General features: G+C 40.2%; 1 protein-coding gene across 8 annotated transcripts in view; it reads left to right on the top strand.

The window, feature by feature from the left end:
* Positions 1-25,642, top strand: part of birc6 (baculoviral IAP repeat containing 6) — a 118,425-nt gene that overhangs the window by 49,522 nt on the left and 43,261 nt on the right. For all 8 annotated transcript variants that reach the window (XM_058651723.1, XM_058651722.1, XM_058651727.1 and 5 more), the window contains 11 exons: positions 598-1,459; positions 1,950-2,093; positions 2,913-3,042; positions 5,751-5,882; positions 8,213-8,374; positions 8,515-8,688; positions 11,934-12,133; positions 12,952-13,285; positions 13,978-14,195; positions 16,572-16,736; positions 18,056-18,227. In XM_058651723.1, the coding sequence (XP_058507706.1) occupies positions 598-1,459; positions 1,950-2,093; positions 2,913-3,042; positions 5,751-5,882; positions 8,213-8,374; positions 8,515-8,688; positions 11,934-12,133; positions 12,952-13,285; positions 13,978-14,195; positions 16,572-16,736; positions 18,056-18,227 (2,693 nt within the window). The remainder of the gene's footprint in view (positions 1-597; positions 1,460-1,949; positions 2,094-2,912; positions 3,043-5,750; positions 5,883-8,212; positions 8,375-8,514; positions 8,689-11,933; positions 12,134-12,951; positions 13,286-13,977; positions 14,196-16,571; positions 16,737-18,055; positions 18,228-25,642) is intronic.

Genomic DNA, 25,642 nt, shown 5'->3' with positions numbered 1-25,642 from the left:
CAAGTAATTAATTTAATAATTGATTTATCTGTCAGACAATGTCAGACAATGTTAGAAAAAACTTGATGATGATTAAATGTGTTGTTTTGTCCACAAATCAAAATGATTCAGTTCTAATGATTTTTGTTTTATGAAGCAAAAAAAAAACACACACACACTGAAACCTATTATTTGTTTATCAAAATAGTTTGCATTTAATTTATTAATGGATTAATAATCGATTAATCGTTGCAGCCCTATTCTCCACCTCATTGATCATAAATGTAAAAAAAAATAATAAAATATATATATATATATATATATATATATATATATATATATATATATATATATATATATATATAAAAACAAGGTCTTCAAAGCCTTAAGGATTTTAAATACAAAATCGATTTCAAACTTCTTATGTAAAACCCCCTTAAATATTGCACACTAGTTCTTTTTGTACAGTAAGTTAGTATTATTACTTCCTTATATTATATTACTGCTTAGTATATAGTAATTATTGCTTAGATTCCACAACTTGTCCACTTCAGCCTTTTAAAGGTAAACATCACAAATTGTTGACTAATTGCTGTCGTTTTTTGCTCCTCCCTCCAGGCTGCTGTATAACTGGTCCATGTCATTGCCGTGTAACATAGTGTTGAAAAAGGCTGTGGACAGCCTGCTGTGCTCCATGTGTCACATCCACCCCAGCTACTTCTCCCTGCTCATGTCCTGGATGGGGGTCGTCTCGGTGTCTAATGCCAGCCACTCTCAGGCCCAGCACTGCCGCCTCTCCATGACCGACGACGGCAAAAAGCAGCACGACGCCAACACCAGTGCCTCAGGACTTACAGACGACTCCAAGCAGACGAGATGCCCCACCAATCTGTCGGAGTCACAGCTGACGACACTGGCTGCCGCCTCTCAGTCTCCTGGAGCTATAGAGCAACTGCTGGATTCAGGCCTACCATCGCTCCTAGTTCGCAGCTTGGCCCAGTTCTGTGTTGGCCTCCTGGCCAGCGCTGACCTCCCTCTGCCTGCTGCTCAGGCTGAGCGTAGACACCACCACTACCACTCACCCTCCTCCTCTTCTGCTTCACAAAGTCGGCCGCCTCTGGCTCCAGAGCTGGCCGCACCGGTGCTGCGCTTCCTCATAGAAGTAGGCAACAGTCACGCTATGAAAGACTGGTTAGGTGGGCCCGAGGTCAACCCTCTGTGGACGGCGCTGCTTTTCCTTCTGTGCCACTCTAGTGCCAGTGCTGGCACCAGCGCAGGCTGTCAGCCTCTGAGCTCTGGATCTGCTGCGGCTGCCTCTTCATCCCAGCCACAACATTCCGGGTCACGCTTCTCTCTGGCATCTTCTGGACAAGCTGGAGGTCTGACCACCCAGCAGAGGACGGCTCTGGAGAACGCCACGGTGGCCTTCTTCCTCCAGTGTATCTCCTGCCACCCGAACAACCAGCGGCTCATGGCACAGGTCTCTTTGCGCATACCACCACTTGCTGTGTTTGAGACACATTTTCAGAATTGTTTTTGATCTAGAACACAGCCACAGATTACTTCTATTTCAGTTACTGTTAAGACACACGTGTAGGCTTATTTATCTACAATTTAAGAACCTTGTGACTAGGGATGCGCTGATACCACTTTAATCTTATTATTTTAATCTCTAAACTATTTTGTTTAAGTTTTATAAGTAGTATTCGCCTCTCTTTGACTGTGAACAAACTACATTAGATACTATTGCCAAACATTTACAGTCCCCTGAGGACAATTCCATTATTTTTGTTGTAGAACATTTGGGTTTGACACCTGTTCAGCTCACTTGAAGATACAAAAAGTTGTGTCAGGTGCAGCACTATAGGTGTAGTTTTAAAAATATGAGTACACAAGGGCAGCATCAGAGCCGATACCTGATATTGGTGCATACCTAATTGTGTTCATCAGTCTCTGTTTTCTGGCTTCAGGTTCTCTGTGAGCTCTTCCAGTCTGCACCCCAGCGAGGCAACGTGCCGATCTCTGGAAACATCTCAGGCTTCATTCGACGACTTTTCCTGCAGCTCATGCTTGAGGATGAGAAAGTCACTGTCTTCCTCCAGTCTCCCTGTCCGGTGGGTGACTCTTTTAAACCCATTCACGAGCAGTTCTCTTGATGCGTGGATTGTTTTGTTGTGGGTCATGTGCTCATGTTTACTTGTGTTTAGTAGAAATTTCCCAACTTCAACTTCTGTTTTTTGATACATTTATGGGGATGTTGTTTGTCATGAACAATGTCCACCTCACTCGGAAATGTAATTCATCTTCACTTTCAAGTTTTTTTTGACATGATAAATCTCATTTCCAGAAACCTCTAGATGATGAATAACATCCTCAGAAATCCAAATGAAATCATATTATCGCATTATTTTTCTCGCATACTTGACTGACTATAAGTTAACACAATTATAAAACTGCACCAGTCCTTAATGACTGACGCAGCCACAAGGGGGCAGTGCGGCAATACGAAATGTTGGTGCTCTGTTGTTGCCGTTAATGCTATATTTTCTGTGCTGTAGAAATCAGTCGGAACTAATATAAGACAAGTTAGTCACTGCTTACAAGTATGTATGTTTTTTTTTGCTTCAGATCAGATAATATAGATGATATTGATTCATATCTGCAGATCAGATTAACTGATTGTGGGCTGCACCCAAAGTTAATTTTCATTATTGATTAATTAACGTTTTCTACTTTTTGCAGTCATTTTGGTCAGTAAAATGTCAAAGAATTGTTGATCACTCTCAAAATGACGATTATCTCAAAACGCAAAGAAAACAGAACATATTCGCTTTTAAGAAGCTAACTATCAAACCATGGTGATTAACTTGATAATCAATGCATAATTGATTCATTTTGTTGACTAATTTTTGTCCCATAACGATTGTTCTCAGTTATACAAAGGACGCATCAATGCCACAAGCCACATGATCCAACATCCCATGTATGGAGCAGGCCACAAGTACCGCACCCTCCACCTGCCCATCTCCACCACACTGGCTGAAGTACTGGACCGGGTGTCCGGTAAGTTTCTACACATTGTTTCTCATATTATTGAGCATGTTAGCTCATGTGCAACCACGAATTGTGTCAATTGTGTCATTGCGCTGTGTTTACGTCTTTCTGCAACTCCTGTGACTGTATACAAGCGGCATGCTATGATATCATTTTTCCATTTTCATGGTATACGACAGTATTTTTTATGCATAAGCATTAATGAGTGCTCCAGGAAGATTGTGTGTGTGTGTGTGTGTGTGTGTGCCCCAGCTGAGCGAGAGGTCGAGTGATCATCCTGGGTTTCCACTGAATGCGTCTCCATCAAGGCACTGGCAGTGATAAGCATCCAGTTTAGCCGAGTGGCACGTCTGAGTGTGCGTCTGTGGACATAACTACATGCATTCTCTCAGACGTGTTTTATGCTCAGGTGCTGGAGTAATTTACTACTACTACCACAGTCACACATATACCCGCACTTACATATAATTGTTTGTTTAATTCAAACGGCCATCAATCTCGGTTAGAGACACCCTCGGTAACTCATTGTGGTACACCTATATTCATGTATGGTGGGTTCCATTTACATCGGAATTTGGAACTGGGAGCCATGTGACCCCCGAATTCTCTACATTTCAGCTAAAAAGTCGGAAACGCAACACCAGTTAATAACAATGCTGTACGTGGTGTTCTGCACACACAAACAGGTTATGGTTAAACCTCACCGTGTATGTTCTGATTTATTGTGAAATAAATACCACAGAAGTGCTATTAACTGTGACAGTTGCTCCAAGTTGCAGAGTTGGAAATCTGAATGGAACGCCACATTATCTTAGCCTAGCAGTTAGCTTAGCAGTGACGGCAACTCGCCCTCCCTCTCATTCCGTCCATGAAGTCAAAGATAGCTGTGAAAGTGAACAATATAAACTCCTCATAGCCACTGTTACACAATGTCACATCGAAGGAGGATATTAGAGAGGGAGGAGTGGAACACTTGTCACGTGGACAAGGAGGAGCAGACGTTTAGTTCTCTCTGAGATTACTTGCATTTACATAGAGCTGAAAGATGACTGTATTATGGCAAATAGGAGATGTGTCCAGCAAAAGGCAGCATCACTTTACATGATGCAAATACAACAAATAAAAACTGGGCTGTGACCACACAGTACTCGCTGTCTCCATGACAACAACTTGTCGAAATCACTTACACCAAGATGGGAGCCCTGGTGAGAGAAAAAAACAAGATTGAAAGTGAACTTTTTCTGCTGGAGTTCAGTTTTTGATTTGGACTCATAAAACAAACAAACACTTCTATTAGTGTTATAAACTTGTGGGCGCACAGAAATCTAAATAATACATCCACACAGAAACCCACTATTGAATGTGAACCCGCAAGTGTTGGCAATGAATTACAAGTAGATTTTCCTCAATTCAAACGGGTCACGACTCAAACACTGTGCTATAACTCCTAAACAACTAAATCCTAGTTATGGAATGATTAGAAATGTGATGAGCATTTGGCTCTAATTGTGTCTTTTAAACTGGAAAATGGTGCTTCTTCTGCATTGTTTTTAAAGGACGGCTCCATGGAAATGAGCTTTGTTAGTTGTTAATATGGACAAATAAAACATCAGTAAATAGATAAAAAAATAAAAAAAGGGATTAGGTTGAAATTAGTTGTTTGCCTTCTGATGCTGTGAGCTGCAGTTTTACATATAAGTGTGTGGTGGCCTGTGTTCATGATTAATGGCTATTGTGACCTTGAACAACTGATAGAAGGCCTGATACATTACTGCTTTTGTGTGTGTGTGTGTTTTAGTGACCATGCTATTACTAATGTTGTAGGGACATTAGTGTTTACATAGTCATAATGGGACTCATCTTCTCATGGCCAAACACAGGAACTCTCTCTAGAGTCCGGCAACATTCATACTTATATCATATATCATGACTAATTGTGAAATATGAAAAAGATCCAAAAAATAATATTTGTGGTGTATCTGTCATCACAAGCAAGTGATGAAATTTACCATGGTCTTTGAATGCATCTCATTAGCTGCCCCTGTTAGCTCAACACACTGAACCCGGAATTACTCTGACTTGCTCTCATGCGCTGGACTTTAGAATATTAGACAATTAATACCATTGAATATTCAAATGCTCTTTTTGCTGGAAATGCTCATCCCTGTTTCATACTTTTCAAATAAAAATGATCTGTGTACAAATGAGTATTTCAGCTTCACATCAGAATTAATCAGCAAGGATTTTTTTTTAAATTAGATTGACAAAGAGGTAAAACTGAAACGGAAAATACATCTCACAGAGCTAGATTGTTGAGTCGTGACTAATAAGAGCCTGTCAAGCAGTGAATGCAGGTACATCTGAATGCATTGTTTTTAAACTTTTTCCATTTTTGGGATTGTAATACCCTGAGGTGGTGCTGACACCAGGCATATTTGGAGCAGAGTTGATGTGTTTTTAAAAATCATATAATAATAAAGAAAAGAGGAAAGTGCTGAGTCAGCATTACCAGCTAATAAAAAATGGAGCAGTAGGATGTAATCCAAGTCTCACAGAGTTGTGCGTGCGTGTGTGTGGGGGTGTGTGTATGAGAGAGAGCGCGATTCTCCGCAATTTCCTCAAGAATTATCCACTTTTAACGAAACAGGTTTTGGAATAAAATCTCACTCATTAGATCACTGGCACTGATTTATTTTGTGTTTTGTTCGTCCACACAGACACACCCAGCATTACAGCCAAGCTGATCAATGAGCAGAAGGAGGACAAGGAGAAGAAGAACCACGAGGAGAGGGAGAAGATGAAAGCAGACAGTGGCTTCCAGGACAACTACAGTGTTGTTGTGGCCTCAGGTACTCATCCCGGCTAGTCACGATGCAATTGAAGGAAACATTCATTAATACAGATAGTTCCCTCATTAATTTTCCTAAGTCACAGTGAGTGTTGTTTTGGTCCTCAACACAGAGGAAGCAAGAGCATGCAAGAGCAAGCATTTTCAAAAAAGAAAAATAAGAATTTCAAAGCAAGGTTTATCAAAGCTTCCCAATTAAAACTTTTTTTTTTAATTTGACAAATAAACAACAGATGCTGTGACAGTTGCATTTGCTGGGACATAAAACAAAATGTCCACTTATTTGTCATTAACAGTGAAATTGTGACGGCAGATGTCAGTTGAACAGATAAAAGAGAAAACTACACAGGTTTTAACAACAAAGTCTGATTTCAGGCATTGGGCTGTACAAGTCCATATGTGGACAAAGAATAAAAGTAGGGACGCACTGATCCGCTTTTCCACCTCCGGTATCTGAGGTTTAGAATACCAATGCTGAAAAACAGCACGGAATTTTCATAACAAATGGTATTTCTGGGATCATTCTTTTGTGCAAGGCTACAGCAGACTTGACTTAAACATTTCCTGTTTTTTAAAAACATATAAACAGATAAAAATGTACTGAATGGCTTATTTATTTAATAAATGTGCACCAGTACAGCAATCTTAAATAAACCAATAGCTTCACAAGCTTGATTGACATTCAAAATAAACAGTCAGTTCTTTGTTGATGGTTTAGTTTAGTACAAAAATGATTTTAACATCCAACACAAAAGCAGCTGAATAAACCAATAGCTTCTAGATAGAAGTCTCTCATTCACAACGAGATGCAGTGTATGTGCAACGCAGCCAAGGCTACGCACTCTCATGTTCTCCATCGCCTTTGTCCCGCAGAATCACATGAACTTTGCTCAAAGGAATTTGCCACTTGTCAAACATTCCATTAGGGTAACTGCAATCGCATCATTGGTGTGTGACCCACGGAAGTTTCACAATCAGAATCTGCTTTATTGGCCAAGTATGTGAACACATACAAGGAATTTGACTCCGGTTTTATCCTTAGCACACGCTGTGCAGTAAAACATGAACATACATAAACATCAACATAACATAACATACATTCAACTGGAAAGAACAAGGACAACAAAGAACAATAATCTAAAAAGAGTGGTATAAGTGAATATATATATATATATATATATTACAGTATTTACAGGAAGAGAATATAAAGTGCAAAATAGTGAATAAATATAAACTCTGTTGGTAGTTAATGACACTGGGTGGCTGATCAAGTGTTCCATCAGTCGTGTGAAAAAGTTGTGTTTGAAAAGAATGTTTGCTCCTTTGTCTTGCTGTTAGTCAGCCTTTTATAACTAGAATCTGAAATGTGTGTCCCTTTTGTAAACCTCTCACTCAATAGGTTCAGGTGACTTTATTTATACCCTGTAGCAGTAAAAAGGAGAAAGACATCCATAGTACACACAGACCTTGAAACTGCTTAAAACCACAAAACACATGGACACAGACAAGTACACACAAGTATTATAACAGAATAAAAAGTCAGCCATCCAATAAGTAAGTAAAGAAACAATAAACAAATAAATTACTAAGATTTAAAAAAGCAATTGCAGCAGGATTGAAGCTGTTTCTACATATATATATATACAGTCAACAGAGAAAGGTTCAGAAGGTCCTTTCTTCTTCTCCTCCTCCTCCATCTTTGCTCCTGTGACCCAACAAGCTATAAACCAAGACTGGCTTTCAAGACACTGTGTTACAGCGTAAAAAACCCCAAAACAATCCCTGTTTCAGATTAGGAATGACGGGATACCACTTTTAAATGTCCGATAGCAATTTCAATCAGATCCAGTCATTTTAGGCCTTTAAAACATGGAGCTCTTACCAACACAGTTGAGCCATTTCAAGCCATTTTAAAGACATAATTCCCCAACTCTATAAAAAAGTATCCCATAAAGAAGAAATAAGCAGCCCACAACATGACTCGGCTAAAATGCTGATGCTGTTTTATTTACATTTTTAAAGCCTGTGCATAGTGAAGCATGTCATATGTAGGATTTTTGGATGGTATCTGATTTTACATTATTGCAGGCCCGATATCTGACAACTATTGGACCAATACTGAGTATCATATTTCAGCTAAAACCACATTGACTTTGTGTGTAATCTCATTGGGCAGAATTAACCTCTGACCTAGATACACAGTCTGTGACATTGGGCAGGTGATAAATGTGAGCTACTGTGGGATGTCCTTTGACATCTTGAGAATCATTGGTCTATTATTTTTAGCGTCTAATTCCAATTTCATGTTTTCATGACGACGTTTCCCATCAGGCTTGAAGTCTCAATCCAAACGGGCTCTTTCTACCCCTCCCCGACCTCCTTCAAGGAGGGGTCGTGTCATGAGTGACAAGCTGACTGCTTCATCCGGTGTGGACCCATCAGCCAAAACCATCAGTGTGCCTGTCTTCCACCTCTACCACAAGCTGCTTCCAGGTACGACACAAGCAAAGTTAACACGCGTGTGTGTGTGTGTGTGTGTGTGTGTGTGTGTGTGGTGTTTGTTTGCTGTCAAAACACACAGCAGAGACAGGTTTCTCCAAAAAAAGTGATATTTTCTGTTTGCCCTGTCTCAGGTCAACCCCTTCCACCCGAGATGACCCTGGCTCAGCTGCTCACGCTCCTGTACGACCGCAAGCAGCCACAAGGCTACCAGTCCATCAACCTGACGGTCAAACTGGGCTCTAAGGTCATCTCTGACCCTGGCCTTTCCAAGACTGACTCCTTCAAGAGGCTGCGCACTGAGAAAGGTACACATGGTAAACATGGAATTCAACTCGATTCTAAGATTTCAAACCTGACTTCCTGTCATCTATAACCTCTGTATTTAACCCATCCTTTTTACACACATGCCACAGTGGCCAGCACTTATTTGCTCCCAGGAACAATGGGGGATTGGGTGCCTTGGCACTTCACACGATTTGATATGGAACCTTCCGGTTATGAGCCCAGTTTCTTTCTTCTTGGCCATGGGTTGCCTCAAAATGCCATGATTTGAATCTTTTTGCTATTTTGTGTATTTCATTTCATAAAATATCCATTTATTTTTAGATTGAACTGCAGCATGTAATATGCACAGTCCAAACATACACCTGTTTTATACCAGTTATGTTGCGTATGACATATATTTATAACACACTGTGCACTGTGCTATCCAGTGAGATAATACAATGTGTACTGTTGTAAAGGACCTTTATTCAGTTCATGTTGTTCATGGGAGCATAGTGCTGACCCTCGTAAAGCCAGAACAGCACGACCAGTCCACTTTAATGTGTGATTCTGCTGGCTGGTGCGTCTGGTCGAGGTCACATTCATTTTTAACATCACTGTCTTGTTTTAAATATCTCAGCACTCTTGAAACCTGACCTGTTCAGATACCTGTTGTCCATCAGTCATGTCCTATTCACAGTCCATGACTTTCAATTACAGATGTTTGAGCGATTCAGGAGCACAGATGATGTACTTTGAGATGTTTTTTTTTGTCTTTTGCAAGAAATATGGTACAACCACATCACGATTAAAGCAGATAGTATTTCAGAGATTTAATGGATTAATATTCAGTTGAATTCAGTTTTATTTGTATATGACCAAATCACAACATACATTATCTCAAGGCTCTGTACATAGTAGGGCTGAAACTTTTACAATATTACAGGGTTCTCACCAGGATTTTTTTCACAGCATAGGGGAGGACTTAGTGCGGCACAGCAAGCACCCCATGCCTAAGTATTGTAGGGGGTCCCGGGGCATTCCCCCCTGGAAAATTGTGAAATTTATAACCCTCTGTAACACTATTTCTGCATTTCAAGGGCCACATTTTATGAAGTAAAGCTATAATTTCGACGGCACCGATTCAAAAAAAAAAAAAAAAGAAGAAGAAAAAACAACAGAAAAGCCCCCCCTAGGCGTCAGTGGAGAGAAAAAGACTCCCTTTTAACAGGAAGAAAAAACTCTGACAGAACCATACTCAAAGATGTGCAACACCTGCCTCGACTGGTTGGGGTGAAAGGGGAGGAGAGGTGGGGGAGAGACCAGGAGCAGATGTAAAACAGTTGAATCAGGTTATCAGTTTAAACAGGACAGTTCTGAATCAGTGATGACATGTTTATAGAACTACACTGTCATTTGGACAAGCAACAGCAGAGATTGTTGATAAAGAATTATACTGATATCAACTTTAATTATAGCATGATAATAATAATAGTGATATATGATTGATGATGATGAGGTTGGGGAAAGAGAGAGAGAGAGAAGACAGACACAAACTAGGGAGAGAAAGAACAAGGTTAATGGCATATAAACTGTGTTATGTTCATGTATGCGTCTTGGCTGCATTGTGTGACTGCTGCATCAAGCTCCTTTGTTGAGTGTTCACCCCTAAAATAGCTTTAAAAATATTATAATCACCTTTTCCATCTATCCAGATTCTGCCTAGACACTAAAACTACTGATAGGTGTTACTGAACTGAAATACGGCTGAGTGGTCTGGGATTCGGCTCACAATCCTCAGCTTTCAGTAGTTGACGGAGTACACCAGACTCCTTGCTAAATTTTGGAGGTTAACGCATGTATTCAGGATTTGAAGCCTTTTAACTGATCTACAGTTGAGTATTGTACAGTTTGATTCTTTTGTTGGACGTCGCTCTCTGACCAATCTCTGGCCGGCAGTCTGGTGTCACATCTCGCTAGAGCAGGTGCCATGAAAGCACTGGGTACCAGGTAATATCCCTAATGGAGAAGTAGAACTGAGTAGAGTCGAGCCGAGCCGAGCCAAGCCATGCTATGCTAGAACTGTATAATGGAAAAGTGCCATTACAGTGTCAGATTATCGTTATAGTGTTTGAACTATGTGTTATTTGGGCCCTGGAATTAAAAACATGATGGAACACAGCAGTGATGTGAGCTAGAGCAGCTGTTTCTCCTCCTGACTGAAACTACTCCCATCATGTCTCAATTCCCTGACAAGCAGCCCCTCCTTTACCTCTCAGATCAATCTCTGCTGTCCAGGAAACCTTTTTTCCTGGACCGGAGGCGATACTGCAGCAACATACTCCTGATTATTTTGCTGAAACATTTCCTTTTTACTCGCTGCTGAAGCTCTCAGCAGGTAGAAACATACACAGGGTCCGGTCCTTTGCATGTATATGCAAACACAACTATTTTGTTTTTCTTTTGAAGGCGTCGGTGTCCTTCCGACAAATAGCTCCTGGCACTTGCCTTAGTTGTCTGGAGGAATTCTTCTGTGCAAACGCGAGAGCTCACATATTCAGTCATTTACTTTTCCTTGGATTTAAAAGCCTGTTACAAGTGCCGTGTCATTATCTCTTTGGAAAACTGCCAAATGATCCCCTCGTCCTTAAAAACAATCTTGTCGCTAATCTCTGTTCGAAACCTTTTATAAACCATCCCGGCGTCTGTTGAATTCATCACCGCGAGAACGAAGTGCAGAGAGCAATAAATCATCCACCTGATTTCTCCATTAGATGATGAGTGGCTTTTTGGAAGATGACCTATCAATCGTCCAGAGCCTTATGTAATTATGAAAGAGAGAGGCCGTGCCGTCATAGTATAGTGATGGTGGATGGGAGATGTTTTTGTTTTTATCCTTCATCTCATCAGTCTGACTTAAGCAAGGACATCCTGACAAGGTTTATTTTTTCCATTCCCTTTTTGATGTTCACAAATCCTGTCTGAGTGAAATGGTCAACCTAAGCAGCAAACATAAAGGCTTGTGGAGATTGGAAGATGACCATATGGCCTTCCTTTTGCCCATTCAGCAGTAGATGTTCTGTTTTAACGGATTTAAAGTAACACACAGTTGGATTTGCACTCTGGTTCCCCCCACAGTTGGTAAATTTGAGTAGGTGATAATCTTGGAGACATTATTTGAACATTATAGATGAACCTTTATAGTCACCCAGTGGAATAAAGACACTGAATTATAGTCCCAGTCCCAGTGAACTTACTGCAGGTCCTCTCTTTGCTCTCCTTGCAGTGGATCACTGTGACACCCTGAACAGCTGTCCTGAGGATGAACCAATGATGGCCAGTGAGGAATGTCTGGACGCTGCCACCGATGAGTCCCTGTTGGAGACCAACCCTATCCAGTCACCACTGCAGGTCTTTGCGGGCATGGGCGGCCTGGCCCTCATTGCAGAGAGGCTGCCGATGCTCTACCCTGATGTCATACAGCAGGTGAGCGCCACTGTCAAGTAGGGGTAGAAATCTAATGTGGTTTAAAGGGATAGTTCTGTGGGGAAATGTTGTATCAGGTAATACTACTACACATGCTGGTGAAAGGATTTTTATTTGGCTGAAAGAGAAGATGAAAATAGTTTAGTTTGAATAGTTGTTTGTCGTCTACCCCAGAATGAGCCTTTTATATTTAAAGCAGGAGCCAGATCAGCTCTACAGAGGTCCACCATGTTTTTACAATATCCCATAATGGACAAACCTTTGAATAGCTCTAAAACACTTTGAAGGGAAGAGTGAAGTGAGGGATATTCAGCTGCAACATGCGACTTTACACACTGTATCTTAAACATACGGCTCACTTAGAAAAATGTACGCCCACTTACAGTAAGTCTATATGTTACACATGTGTAAGATATCACATACAAATGAACCATTGAGATCAGGAAAAGCATTAAAAGGGATAGTGGGTGGAGCTTGAGCAGAAATTGTTTTGTCAAACGTCTATTCAAGGTTAAAACTGACCTTCCCTCACTTTGATATTGTGCTAAAATGGCTCTGACGGCTGCCAAATGGCTTTCGCCTTGATTTATTAAGGGTGAAATTGTACTTTCACTTTATATCTGGGATATATTTGTCATTGTCTGTCTTACTAAGCCAATGAAGTGGAAAACCTTTTGGAAATAGTATTTTGCATTCACAGTGAGTTAAATAAATAGTCTCTGTTGCACTTCATACTGCTGCAGAGTTCCTCAGAGTGAGTTCTTACAGTCAATGTCTGATAGTCACAGCTCTCACCCTGCTGCAATGGTTGTTCTCAGGTCAGTGCTCCAGTGGTGCCTTCAGCCACACAGGAGAAGCCCAAAGACAGTGACCAGTTTGAGTGGGTAACCATCGAGCAGTCGGGTGAACTGGTGTATGAGGCTCCAGAATCCATCGCCACCGAGCCGCCACCCATCAATAAGCAGCAGTCCCAGTCATCCTCGTCGTCCTCGTCCTCAGTGCAGACCATGTCACCCATTCCTGCCCACTCTCTGGCGGCTTTTGGTCTGTTCTTGCGCCTGCCCGGTTATGCAGAGGTCCTGCTGAAGGAGAGGAAGCACGCGCAGTGTCTGCTGCGCCTGGTGTTGGGAGTCACAGACGATGGAGAGGGCAGTAAGTGTGGAAGCACACACAACACAGTTGCCAATACTGAAGTCATTACACAAATGCCACACATGCACATTATGTTTATTAGAGATGTCAAAAGAAAATCCACTCGTGTAAAAATCATTATTATCCTCAAAGATTCTAAATAAATTCAAAACATTCAAAATTCAATTTCCCCTCACTGCCGTAAACAAGAACACACTGTTGTGCAACAGTGAGCAATGCATTAGCAATCTAGCTTGGCTCAGCGTTAGCGGTGTTGGCATGGAGCAGCAAGCGTGTCCCGGGGAGGAAGGCCCTTGTGTCTCGACCCACACAATATAGAAGCTGTGCAAGTTTTTCAGTAAACATGACAAATGTTTACATGATTTTACAAACACTTTACTCTGATTTCATGACGGCACGTCTTCTTAGCACACAGAAGCAGAATGGACCCTCAAATTAGCAGCTCTAAGTCCTGAATCAAAAAATACTCCGAATCGGAAATCTAAAATCTATTTATAACCTAGTCTTGAATCTTCACACCTCTAATATATAATCTAGAAATAAGAAAACAAGTTAGTAACATTTAATATATATTCTAACTAATCCTTTTTTTGGCTAGAAATGTTTGTAACTCCAGAATATACTACTACTACTAGTGATCGTCGCGGCAAACGTGAATGAAATGAATAACGTGATTCTACTTCTCCTCTCAGGTCACATACTGCAGTCTCCATCAGCCAACGTGCTGCCCACCCTGCCGTTCCACGTGCTGCGTGCACTGTTCAGCAGCACTCCTCTCACCACTGACGACGGTGTGCTGTTGCGACGCATGGCTCTGGAGATCGGAGCCATCCACCTCATCCTGGCCTGTCTGTCTGCGCTCAGCCACCACGCCCCCCGCAACCCCAATGCGAGCACCAGTGTCTCTGAGGTATGAGACACTCTCACACACACATACAGTTATTTCAGTATTCATAAAGACCTTCACTTGACCATGGCTGTTTCCTCACTCTCAGCTGAGCTCTTTAAAGATGAAAACATTTGCCATATTGGCCCCTGAAGTGCATACTTGTCCTCAGTGTTTGATTTTGTCATAAACTTGATTTAAAAGAGAAAAACAAGGGCAAAAGTACAGAAACAAGCACTCTCTCTGTCCTCTGTTGAGTGACAGACAGTAGAAGCAGCAGTATTTCACGCTTGTTCCATTGTCTGACAATATAACCAGAAAATAAGTGAATGAGAACAACTTTATGAGGAAATCAGTTGTATTAAAATGCCATATATGTGCACAGAGAGAATGAGAGAAGAAATTAGAGAGATAAGTGACTTCTCATGTAGTGTTAAGCAGGCTACTTTCCAACGTAAGTAGTGAGATTGAGAGTGAGATGCACACAGACCACAGGGAAGAGAGACACCCTTGAAATGAGAAAGGAATGAAAAGTATTACATGTTCATTTGAACTGCTTCTTATTTCTAATGTTGTTAGCTTAATGCATATAATAACCATAAACATGGCTTAATTAGCATTACGGCTACTTTATTTTGCAACTTTTAAACAAATCAAATGTAGTTCAAAGGTCTTGACAGGTTGATTAAAAAACAAAAACCACATGGGAAATATAACGTAACCAATAAAATGTACTTAAATAGTAAAACCATAAAAAATATTAAAATATATGGATTTAAATATAAACAATACAATATAGATACAGCCGAGCAAATAAATATAAAAATGAATGAATAGAGTAAATATGAACCATCATTTATAATAGTAACACACTATATATAGGTATTTTTGCAATGATTTAGATTTTTATCGTAAACTGAGTTGCACAGTGATTTACTGAAAATATAAAAATATCTTTAGACAAAGTACAGGAGAGAAAGTTGAGTTGAGAAATGCCCAAACAAACATTGTAACATCAGTTGGTCGTGCTAATGAAGTGCTACACTGTAATCTGTGGGTGTGTTTGCGTTATTCTCTGATAAATGTGTCATACTTTCTAAGAATGTAAGAGATTATTTCATAGATAAGTTATAGCCATAGACTGCACATCTTTTAAATCTGGGGGGACACGAGGGGAATAAACGTAGGAGCAATCTGGAAAAATGTATGACTTGTCTGTTATACTGTAGCTGCTGAAAATGTCCTGGTAAAGAATTATTTTGTTCTTTTCAGTGTACTAAATCGTTAGTTCAGTACTTCCTGTAATGACCGGCAGAATAAGATCAGCAATAACAATCACCAAATGTATGTGCACTGCTGCTTTAACATTATTTTTTATATATATTTAAACATTAACTTTTTTTAATGAACAAGTGCACATTTCAAAGTTTGAAGTCCTGAAACAACTGATTGTTCAATTTCTTTTGAACCACTTGAGAATCTTCACTAATTCCTTTCTGCAAATACAGTTCAAATGATAAATTGACTTGGTTAAGCACTTAAAGGATAGTTAGGATAGTTCAGGTTTCTTCCTGAGGTCCTGACACATAACGCTGACTGTATTGCCATGAATTATATCAGGTGGTGTGGCTAAAATCTTTTTTCCCCGTGTCCCCACAAGCAGCCATGTTATAAACCTTTTATATTCTTGTATGTATGAAAATATGAAAATATACGGTTTATTAGAAAACTGTGATGGGCCTAATCAGTGTGACAAATTAGACTGGTGGGCTGCCGCAGTCTGGATAATTGATGGGAAACACTACTTTTGCATCTCCCAGTGAGCCTCTGATAAATAGCTTCATTATTCTGCCTGAATGATAAGTGCCAAATGAGAGCTCCGTAGAAAAATGGGACAGTGCCAGAAACACATTGACAGCTTCAGAGTGAGAAGTAAGGGAAGGGAATCATTATGAAGAGATTTATTTGAGAAGTCGCTTGACTGTTTTTTCACCCCAACAGATAACTTACTCCCAAATGATACGGGGTCTTTGACAGCGCTTTGCATCATGTGCATCTGCGCAATATCATAGCCCATGATTTCCGAAAATTATAGCTGAAACAATTAATCGATTATTAATCGATTACTAAATTAATCGACAACTATTTTGATTATCGATTCAGCTTCGCGGCTGAGACACAAATAGATCGCTGCCGTTGTGACAGGCGAGTGCGCCTGCAGCAAATTTTTACCTTTTTTAAAAAAAAAAAAAAAAAAATAGCAGTATTTCTGCTTTCACTCTGCTTTCTGTATTGGAGTTTTTTTTTTTTTTAAAGAAAAAGAGGAAGTGAAGGGAAATCCATGTCTAATCTATTGTTCTAATACTATATAATGTATCCTTTTTGTATCTGCATCGACAGCCACAGATGTCCAGTTGTCATGGTGCGGGGACCAGTGAGGAGCAGCAGTTGTACTGGGCTAAAGGAACTGGATTTGGCACTGGATCCACCGCCTCGGGCTGGGACGTAGAGCAGGCTCTCACAAAACAGCGGTTAGAAGAGGAACATGTCACGTGTCTGCTTCAGGTAAGGCCTTCTCATCAGTGTGTGTTACCTTTGCCAAGAACATTATGTTTTTGGCTCTGTTTGTCTATGAGTAGTTGCATTAAAAATGTGTATGACATTTTCTGGGGATGTAGTTCTTGGCCCAAGGAAGAGTTAATTCAGGATATTTAGTTTTTAAACAATACTTCAGAGGCCTTGGTAGGGACACAGAAGGAGTGGTGAAGCCGCTGGGGGGGGGGTCAGCTCACTGTGAACCACGGGAGCCCAAGGATAGTGTCAGCAGTGGCAGTGGCAGTTGAAGTAAATTCTCTTTCTGATTTTCATGAAAAACACGAATTGCCCTAAACAACAAATTTGAATTTCCTCTATAAACTTGTGATATTGTTTATTGTCATAGAAACTAGGAATAAACTACAGTGCACTAGAGCTAATGAAAATAATGCAAGGTTCACACTATGTTGAACTTCGAGGAGCAGCTAATGTGATGCATTCAAAGTCTCTGGTAAATTTCCTCACTTATGCAGGATCTACAGTGTGTTGAGCTTAAAGGAGCAGCATCAAGATGCATTCAAGAAACCTTGTAAATTTTCATCACTTCTGCAAACACATCAGTCCACTGACCACATTCAAGATTCAAGAGATTCAAGAGTTCTTTATTGTCATACCAACACACATTAAGACATGAGGTCAGAATGAAATTGCAGTCCCTCCAGAACCCGGTCAGCCCAGCAATAAAGGAAAGAAAGAAGAACCAACAGTTTAACTTAACAAAATCTAAATTAAAAAAGATTAAAACTTTAAACCTCTGGAGGTAAGGTGCTGTGCAAAAATTGGTGCAAAGGTGGCATACAGTACTTGGGGCTTTCTTACTGTTGCTGCCACCTCATGGCAGTGAATGCACCAACATTTTGGTAATTTTTGGAATCCTTGTATTCAGTGATAAAATGTCTTTCAGTTTTGAATTTCTAAAAAAATAATACAAATAGTCACATTAACTGGTTGTATTTTTGTAATCAAACCAATAATTGAATATCTTTGCTAATACCTAAAATAAACTATTCAATTTTAAGAAATCAGAGAATACTGATTTGTCAATAATGAAAACAGTTTGATTAGTTTACTAGTTGAAATAATAGTTTCCAAATAACAGTCCTAAATTTTGAGCATGAAGTTAAAAGTTGGATCATAGGGAGTTAGCAGTTTGATGCTCATGAAGATGGGGATGCCACAGCATGGTCAGTGCAAAGCTGGTCATCTGAACTGTGTACCATGTCAATGTAAATGTGTTGAATTGGTTATGCATCTTATTTCTCCATACCCCTTTTCTAAATTCACTATAGGTCTTGGCGAGCTACATCAACCCAGCGGGCTCCTGTAGCTGCCCCAGTGCTGATGCATCTTCAGCAGACAGCAGAGGCCACAACACCTCAGCACTGCCTGCAGTTCTGCAGGAGTTACTGAGCCAGTCCTGCCTCATTCCTGCCATGTCCTCTTACCTACGCAATGACTCAGGTAGGCTCCCTGTTTTTATTTTTCTAAAAGACAGGACATACACTTAAGTTACAAATATAACGCAGGTCACAAGACCAACAGGTGACCTCAGGTATGTGACAGTTATAACAACATAAAAAACTTGTCAAGTCATTACACTGAAAAGAACAAGTGCATTGGCTCAGGTATCAGACCTCCCTTATCATTACAGTGCTTAGATTGTTCTGGAACAGAGACTGTACTTTACTGTGTCACTGAAGGTTCAGCCTCGAAATTGTGTTTCATTAGCCAATCAGAAAAACCTTTAGGTTGAATGAGAGGATCTGAACACTTTCAGGGCTGATCAACGGACACTATCAGCTTGAAGAAAATCTGAATGACTGATCACTGATCACAAATCTGGACAGATATAGGACCACAAAAGATTTAACTCGGGCTTTACAAGACACATTCATGAACTAACGTGACTCACATTGTCACATTAGCGTGCAAACAAATTCAGGACATGGGAGATGGAGATGTTTGACAGCATCTGTCAGAGGTCATGTTGAAAGGGGATTTATTGGTAATATGAGAAGAAAACAAAAAAACAGGAATCCTATTCTGCACAATGTGACATGCACACACGCACACACACACACAAACAGAGAGCTATTCTTCTCAGGACACTGTATTATTTGGACAGCAAAAAAAGAGGAGCTTTATCCTGAACCTTAACCAGTTAATACCTTATTCAACCATAATTCAAGTCTTGCCTCTACATTACATTACATGTCATTTAGCAGACGCTTTTATCCAAAGCGACTTACAATGGAATTGAGTACAATCAGCCAGGGTTGGAGTCGAACTTGCGACCATTGCGTCCATGATGTCTTTCGCACACAGGGCACCGGTCTTAACCACTGAGCCACTCCACCCTCTAAACTCTAAACCTCTAAACTTAACCAGTTCCTCAGAAATGAAGTTCTGCCTCATTAGGACCAGGTTTTAGTCTCCAAGGTCATTGTTTATGCCAGTAAAACGTCCTAAAGAGGTAACAAATACAGAATTTGATGTACAACATATCAGAGCCGCGGGTGTGGAACACAGCAGCTGTTATGGTAGAGAATGTTTTGCATGATTCCATGGGATGTGCTTGTGAGTGCTCTAATCCTCACTGTGCTGTTGATATATGGATTTCTGTTCATGCTGGATTTGCTGCCTTTGATGATGAGACAGTAGGCGATGATTCCTTTGATCTTGATCATGTCGGTGATGAAGAAACACCAGATGGAGCTACAACATCTGAAATTGTGTCTCACCCATGAAGTCTCATTGACGTCCAAGTGGTTTACAATGAGCCAAAACCTGGATATAGGAGACCCTACCCTCAGGATTTGGTTTTCAAGAACGAAATAGTGCCCTCACTTTGATTAGCTCTTCTTCATTTAAGGAGTGTCCGCTTAGAGTCTGTCCAAGATCATTTTGGAACACCAATAAAACGGTTCTAATAAGATGTGAGTACACGGTGGAACAGCACCTATTAAATGCTGGAAAGTGTCTTTGCGTAACAGTGAAACTTTCGTCGCGACTGTGCTTGATCCCTGTCATATAGATCATTACTTGGATATGGGGAGTGCATCGAGAAATGACCCAGGTTGTGTTGGATAGGGAGAAGCTGCACTGTGCACTGTCCTCTCGTGCACTGCCCATGCTCTACTCGTGCACTGTCCGTGTGCCGTCCACTTGTGCGCTGTCTGCTGTGCCGTACACTGTGCCACTGTGTCACTTTGGTGCATCCCTAGTAATTTCATAGATTATCACACATGTATATACTTTAGGGGTGGGCGATATGACCTAAAATTAATATCACGGTATTTTTCATCTTTTGAACGGTGATGGTATAATATCACGGTATTACTTTTTTTGGTAGGTTTTGGGAGGAGTACATATTTTTTAATAATATTCTAATCTGATATTTGTAGTTTTTTTTCCTTTCTGATCCGGTCCCCAGAGGAATCACGGCTAAACAGAAAATACAAACAGAAAAGGACGTGACAAATTTTCTGAATATGAAATGTTAGGTTTACATAGTGTAACTTACCAATAGCGTTGTGCAGTCTGTGTCCAAAACATGCGAGTCTCGTATATTTATTAATTATCAGAGCGCGTACCATGTTTGCACCGCTGTCAGTTGTCATGCACATCAGACGCGCTTCATCCAAGCACCAGTCAGAAAGTGCGTCCTTCAGGGAAGAAGGTGGTCTGGAGGCATCTGCTGCGCAACTTCCAGTCATTGTCAATGAAGTGGATGGTGAGGCTAATGTATGGCTCAGTAGTCCGGCTGGACCATAAATCAGTAGTGGCCGAGTAGGCGTCAAGGTGGCGAATTTCGTTCATTACTCTGTCCCGTACCTCCGTGTACAGCTCTGGCAAGTGCTCGTTACGCTAATTTAATGGCCACTCCCCTTTTACCACCGAATATGTTTTACTTTTTTATTTGCAACAAGATATACAGTATATAAGGACAGATATTCAGACCACTGAGTGTTTGAAGAAAATGTAATGCATTATTATTTAGAATTAGGAGATTATTGGCGCTCAATTGATTTATCACGGTATTGACGGTATTGCAAAATCCATATCATGGCGCCATGTCACACCGGTGCTGACTATGACACCGGTATACCGCCCACCCCTAATATACTTTATTAAACATTAAGTCAAAGAATACCAGACATCGTCTTAAATTAAAGGTAACATTTGTGTTGAGGGCTAGACTAAGTCAATTCCTGTGGAATAGCTTCAGAAGGTCTAAATATCAACATTAAAAGACTGTTTGTTATATACACATCAGTTGGAATACTCGCAAAAGAACATGCATATGGAAGAGCAGTAAATATTATGCATTCAATAATTTATGAATGATTTTCCATTGAAATCAGCAGTATAGTAATGCAGTTTCCATCCGTCTTACCTGATTTCCTCTGCTGTATTTCAGTCGAACAGCACACACAGGCCTTTAGTCACTTGTATATTAGCCAATGATTTGCTGTATTCAATAGTTTTTACCAAACCTAGTCCATGTTTATTTTTCTTTAAAGTAACTTGATGTGTGAATGAGTGTGTCAATGCAGGAGCAGGAAAGACATAACATTTTGTATGGTGGTTCAGATGTGGCCTCAAGGTTGACATGTGTGATACAGCGTTCATCAAGATTAGTAAGGCAAGATTCTTTCAGGGGAAAATCATTTTGTTGTTAGGGTAAGTATAAATCTGCTACAGCGATCCAATGGTGAAATCCTAATGCAGTCATTACCCAGGCAACCAGTAAGTTGAGTTCTGTTTGATCGTAAGCCTTTCACTGTTGAGTTTGTGTGGCACAGATTTTATACAGGAACAGACACGAGGGTTTCCACACAAGTCCTCATAAGCTCGCATTACCGTTGTGTGCCGTCTCTTATCAGCCTGGAGCCAGTTAAAGCTGAGTGGGTACTGTCTCTTTCTGCCTATTGCTCTGCTGCTGGGTGTTTTCAGTTTGTACGAGTATCTCAGTGTGTGCATGATGTGTGCTAATGTGCCCCTGGTCTCATAATTAACTAACAGCTGATTAAAAAACAACACTGAGTGTTATAATTGTTCCTCATTATCAGGCCAATGCCTCTGACACGCATGTGTGTGTCTGCTTGCTCTGTTGGACCCATTGGGCTAATGATGATACGTTGTCCTTAAAAATCTATGATTTGATTCATTACAAATAATATGATACTGTGCTAACTAAAATAGTTTAGTATAAAGCAGTGTCGGGCACCTGGTGACCCGTGGGTCTTTGATTTATCTTATATAAGATGTAAAGTGACCTTGATGTTGTTTGAAAGGTGCTTACAAATGAAATGTGTTATTATTATTCAAAGAGCAGTTTTAAGACACTAGTAACATTCTATGGCAACTTCAACCTTTTTTTTAACCAACACATCTCTTAAATGAATAAGAGAGAAAAAGATATTGGCCCAAATTTAATTGCCGACTCCTACGATAAAGTATTGAAATTATACATGTTGTGAAAAAAACTGCCTCCCTGGTAAGACATCAGCTAAAATATTCAAATTTTGCCATTGGCTTTCTTAGTCCACTCTTAAGTGTCAGTGATTAAGAGGCTTGTCTCATACCTCACACAGCTGCAACTTGCTGTCAGATTTAACTACCAGACCACACCCCCTGAACTGCTCCCCACTCTCCCTCCTCTCCCTCACTCAGCTCTTGAGCTTCAGAAGAGAAGGTTTATTTACCCTTTAATAATTTGCAGCCCACACATACAGTACATACGCAGACATAGTTTCTTTGCTTAATTTGGCTGATAAAAAACAAAACAGCATGTGGTAATGAAGAAACAGTGTCAACATTACAGTCTGCACCTAAGAGCACGTATAGAAAATCTTGGCCAAAATGTTTAAACATTGACTTTGGCCTACATCTAAATCTCTATATTGGCCCAAATGTGAAGAGGATAGGGCTTACAAGTATTGGTCGGTCAGCACCTGTTTAACAGAAAGAATGCAAATTCTATCCAGAGAAAAGCCACATATGCAACAGTGAGAACAAGCAATCTCCACTGTAAAAGACTCCTGCCAGAACTGGGATTCAAACCAAGAACCTTCTCACTGTTAAGCAACAGTGTTATTCAGAGTCTTTCCATTGCCCTCCTGTACCTGCTAGTATTAGTTAGGGCTGTCACTTTTTTCCAAAAATCTACTTATAACGAAATTATAATGACCTGTAATTTGTTTAAATAAATTCAAGGTAGAAAACCTGTACCTGCCACTGGATTCTATTACTGAAAATCAAGTATTTTTGGATTGTTTAGTTGGAGACCAAAATAATAGAACATAATCAATAACAATAATACATTTAAATCGACAAACGTGGAGTTATTGTGCCCCATGGTAGTTCCAGGAAGCAGCTTTAACAAATAGAAATGAAATCAGTTATTTTAATGATAAATTGTCATGTAATTCCCTTATAGAGGAAAAAAACTGAACTAATATATTAAAAATAAGCTTTGTTAGCCATATTCTACAGTGCATTAAGTCACTAGGATCATTAAAGACCAACCCACTCCTCATCATTTCACTGCTTCAAATCTGTAAAGCTTTGAAGGTCTCAAAAGAGTTTTCAGAGAACTTGGAAGCACTGAACAAACCAGGTCACTATCATACAACATTTATGATTCTTACTTCAACTTTAAATCTTTGAATATTAATTGTTTTTATTGTAAATTGCCTTTTTTTTCTACCAATGTTTCTGATGTGCTGATGTCACACAATTTTACATACAAAGTCAATGCATAGACACTAGTAGGCACAAATAGTGTGACAGGTTTTTGCGTCGTTTGCTTGGGTCACAAATGTAGTATTAGGTGTAGATGCTCGCGAAAGACGCGTATGCAGCAAGCCTCTGTCGGCCTCTGTGTGTAACTAACTCGGTGGCACAACGGTAGAGCGTCTGACTCCAGATCAGAAGATTGCGTATTCAAACCACGTCAGGGTCAAAATTCTTGGGCCTCCGTTACTCATATTTCAAGTAAGTGCGGACACACAGAACCACCAAAAACAATACTTCACTCCCACTCTTCTTCTTCGTGGAGTGAAGTAATAAGCAATTGGTGGCAGAATGTGCAGCCTTCCTCATGCGAGTACACAAGAGAACCGAGGAGCTTTACGGTTAACACTGCTTGAGGGTATAATTAGCACTGGCGAACATGCATGTGTCTAGATGTGATTCAGTTCATTGCAGCTCATAATCATAGTCTTACCTTGTCTACAAGCATGCATGCCTTTATTTCCCCTGCGACCCCCCCCTGCCCCAGAGCCCCTTGGCCCCATCAGCCTCACACACATTGCTTCACATGAATCATTAGTGTCGTGGCAAAGCCTTCTGCGATACATTACAGTTTCCCTCCATCGCCTGGTACTCCATCATGGGGACATGGCTATTAGTGAGAGATGATACCTTTGACTGTCGGCACAGCACAAATTTCTCTTAATTGAAGAGTGAATTGCACATTTGCTTGGCACATGAATGGTTTCCACTGCCTTCCCATCCCTCCAATAACACATCTAATGTGAGGTGTTGTTTCAGTTGTCATATTTATCATTACACCCTTTCCATCCTAAACCCCATCCAAGATGGACCAAAGACAATTTAGGCTGCATTAAGCTCATTAATATTGAGTGGGACAATATTTTGGAGGGTAATCTAAACATGACTGGCTTGATGCAGGGCGTTTTGTTGACAATTTTGGTTTTTTTTCGTGTGGATGAAGACATTTCCTGGAACGATGCTGTGTTTACAGAAAACCTTTTCAAAACAACGAAGAAAAAGTGTTTAACCTCATGCACAGAAAATTTGTTACCGTATAAATGCACACTGATAAACATTTACTTTTACAATTTTACTGAGTTGCTCCACGACCAACACTCGGTTCTATGTTTGCGTATGCTCTCAAAATTATGCAGTGAATTTGCCATTGGGTTTGTCATTGTGGCTGCATCACTCCTCTTCATTTCCATTTCTGTTTTCAGACAATAAGAGCGTCAGTAAAGCTCAAAATGACAATAGTTGAACTCCCTTTATACTGTTTGGCTGTTGCTTGCAGTAGGGATGTAGATTGCTTGAACTAGCTTTAACTAGTTGTGACAACAAAAATGAAACCATAAAGATTATCACTCAAAAGCCTGTACCTTCACCTTTTGTATGTAAAAGAATAACAACCCCACCCACGGATCCCGCATGTAACATTTCACACACACTCCTTGGATTCTTGCACAGATGAGGCTTGGGGCTATCCTTCATAATGTGCTCTGATGTTTATTGTTCAAATGTGTCATGTTGCACAATACATCGTGACATTTTATTCAAATATTCATTTTTTTTTTTAAATTTATTTCTTTTTTGAAAAAGCCTTTGTAATACAGGAAAAGGTTTGCTGTCATTACTCCCAAATCAAAATTAACAAATATACAAATCAGCTTGAGAAGCTGGGCAGAGGTACAGCCAAAGAAATAACTAAATAAATAATATGACATATATCTTGTTCTCCCAGTTTCTTGACTGTCTCACTGTAACAGCATCCTCCCACTCCCCACCCTCTTTTTGTTCTCATTTCAGATTTTTTTAAATAAGATTTAATTGTTGTAGCTGTTATTATTGAAAGGAGATGACAGTACACAAAGCTTGTCCAAAGCCACACTTCTGGTGGAAGCACACTTTTTTTGACAGGAGCCCTGAAGCAAGACAATTTTGGCCCCAAAGACTGATTGAATTTGGTGTCCAACTGTGTTTCCAGAGTGGTGTCCCACTGTAGTCACAGATCCTGCTCTGAAACATGAACATGTTGCCTAAAAGCTCTTCCTGAAAAGTAGCAATTACTGTCCCGTCAGCTTGAAAATTGAGTATAA

This window comes from Solea solea, chromosome 15 (genome assembly GCF_958295425.1).
Source record: "Solea solea chromosome 15, fSolSol10.1, whole genome shotgun sequence".
In the NCBI taxonomy this organism is placed as follows: domain Eukaryota; kingdom Metazoa; phylum Chordata; class Actinopteri; order Pleuronectiformes; family Soleidae; genus Solea; species Solea solea.
This window is presented reverse-complemented; position numbering and strand designations above follow the sequence as displayed.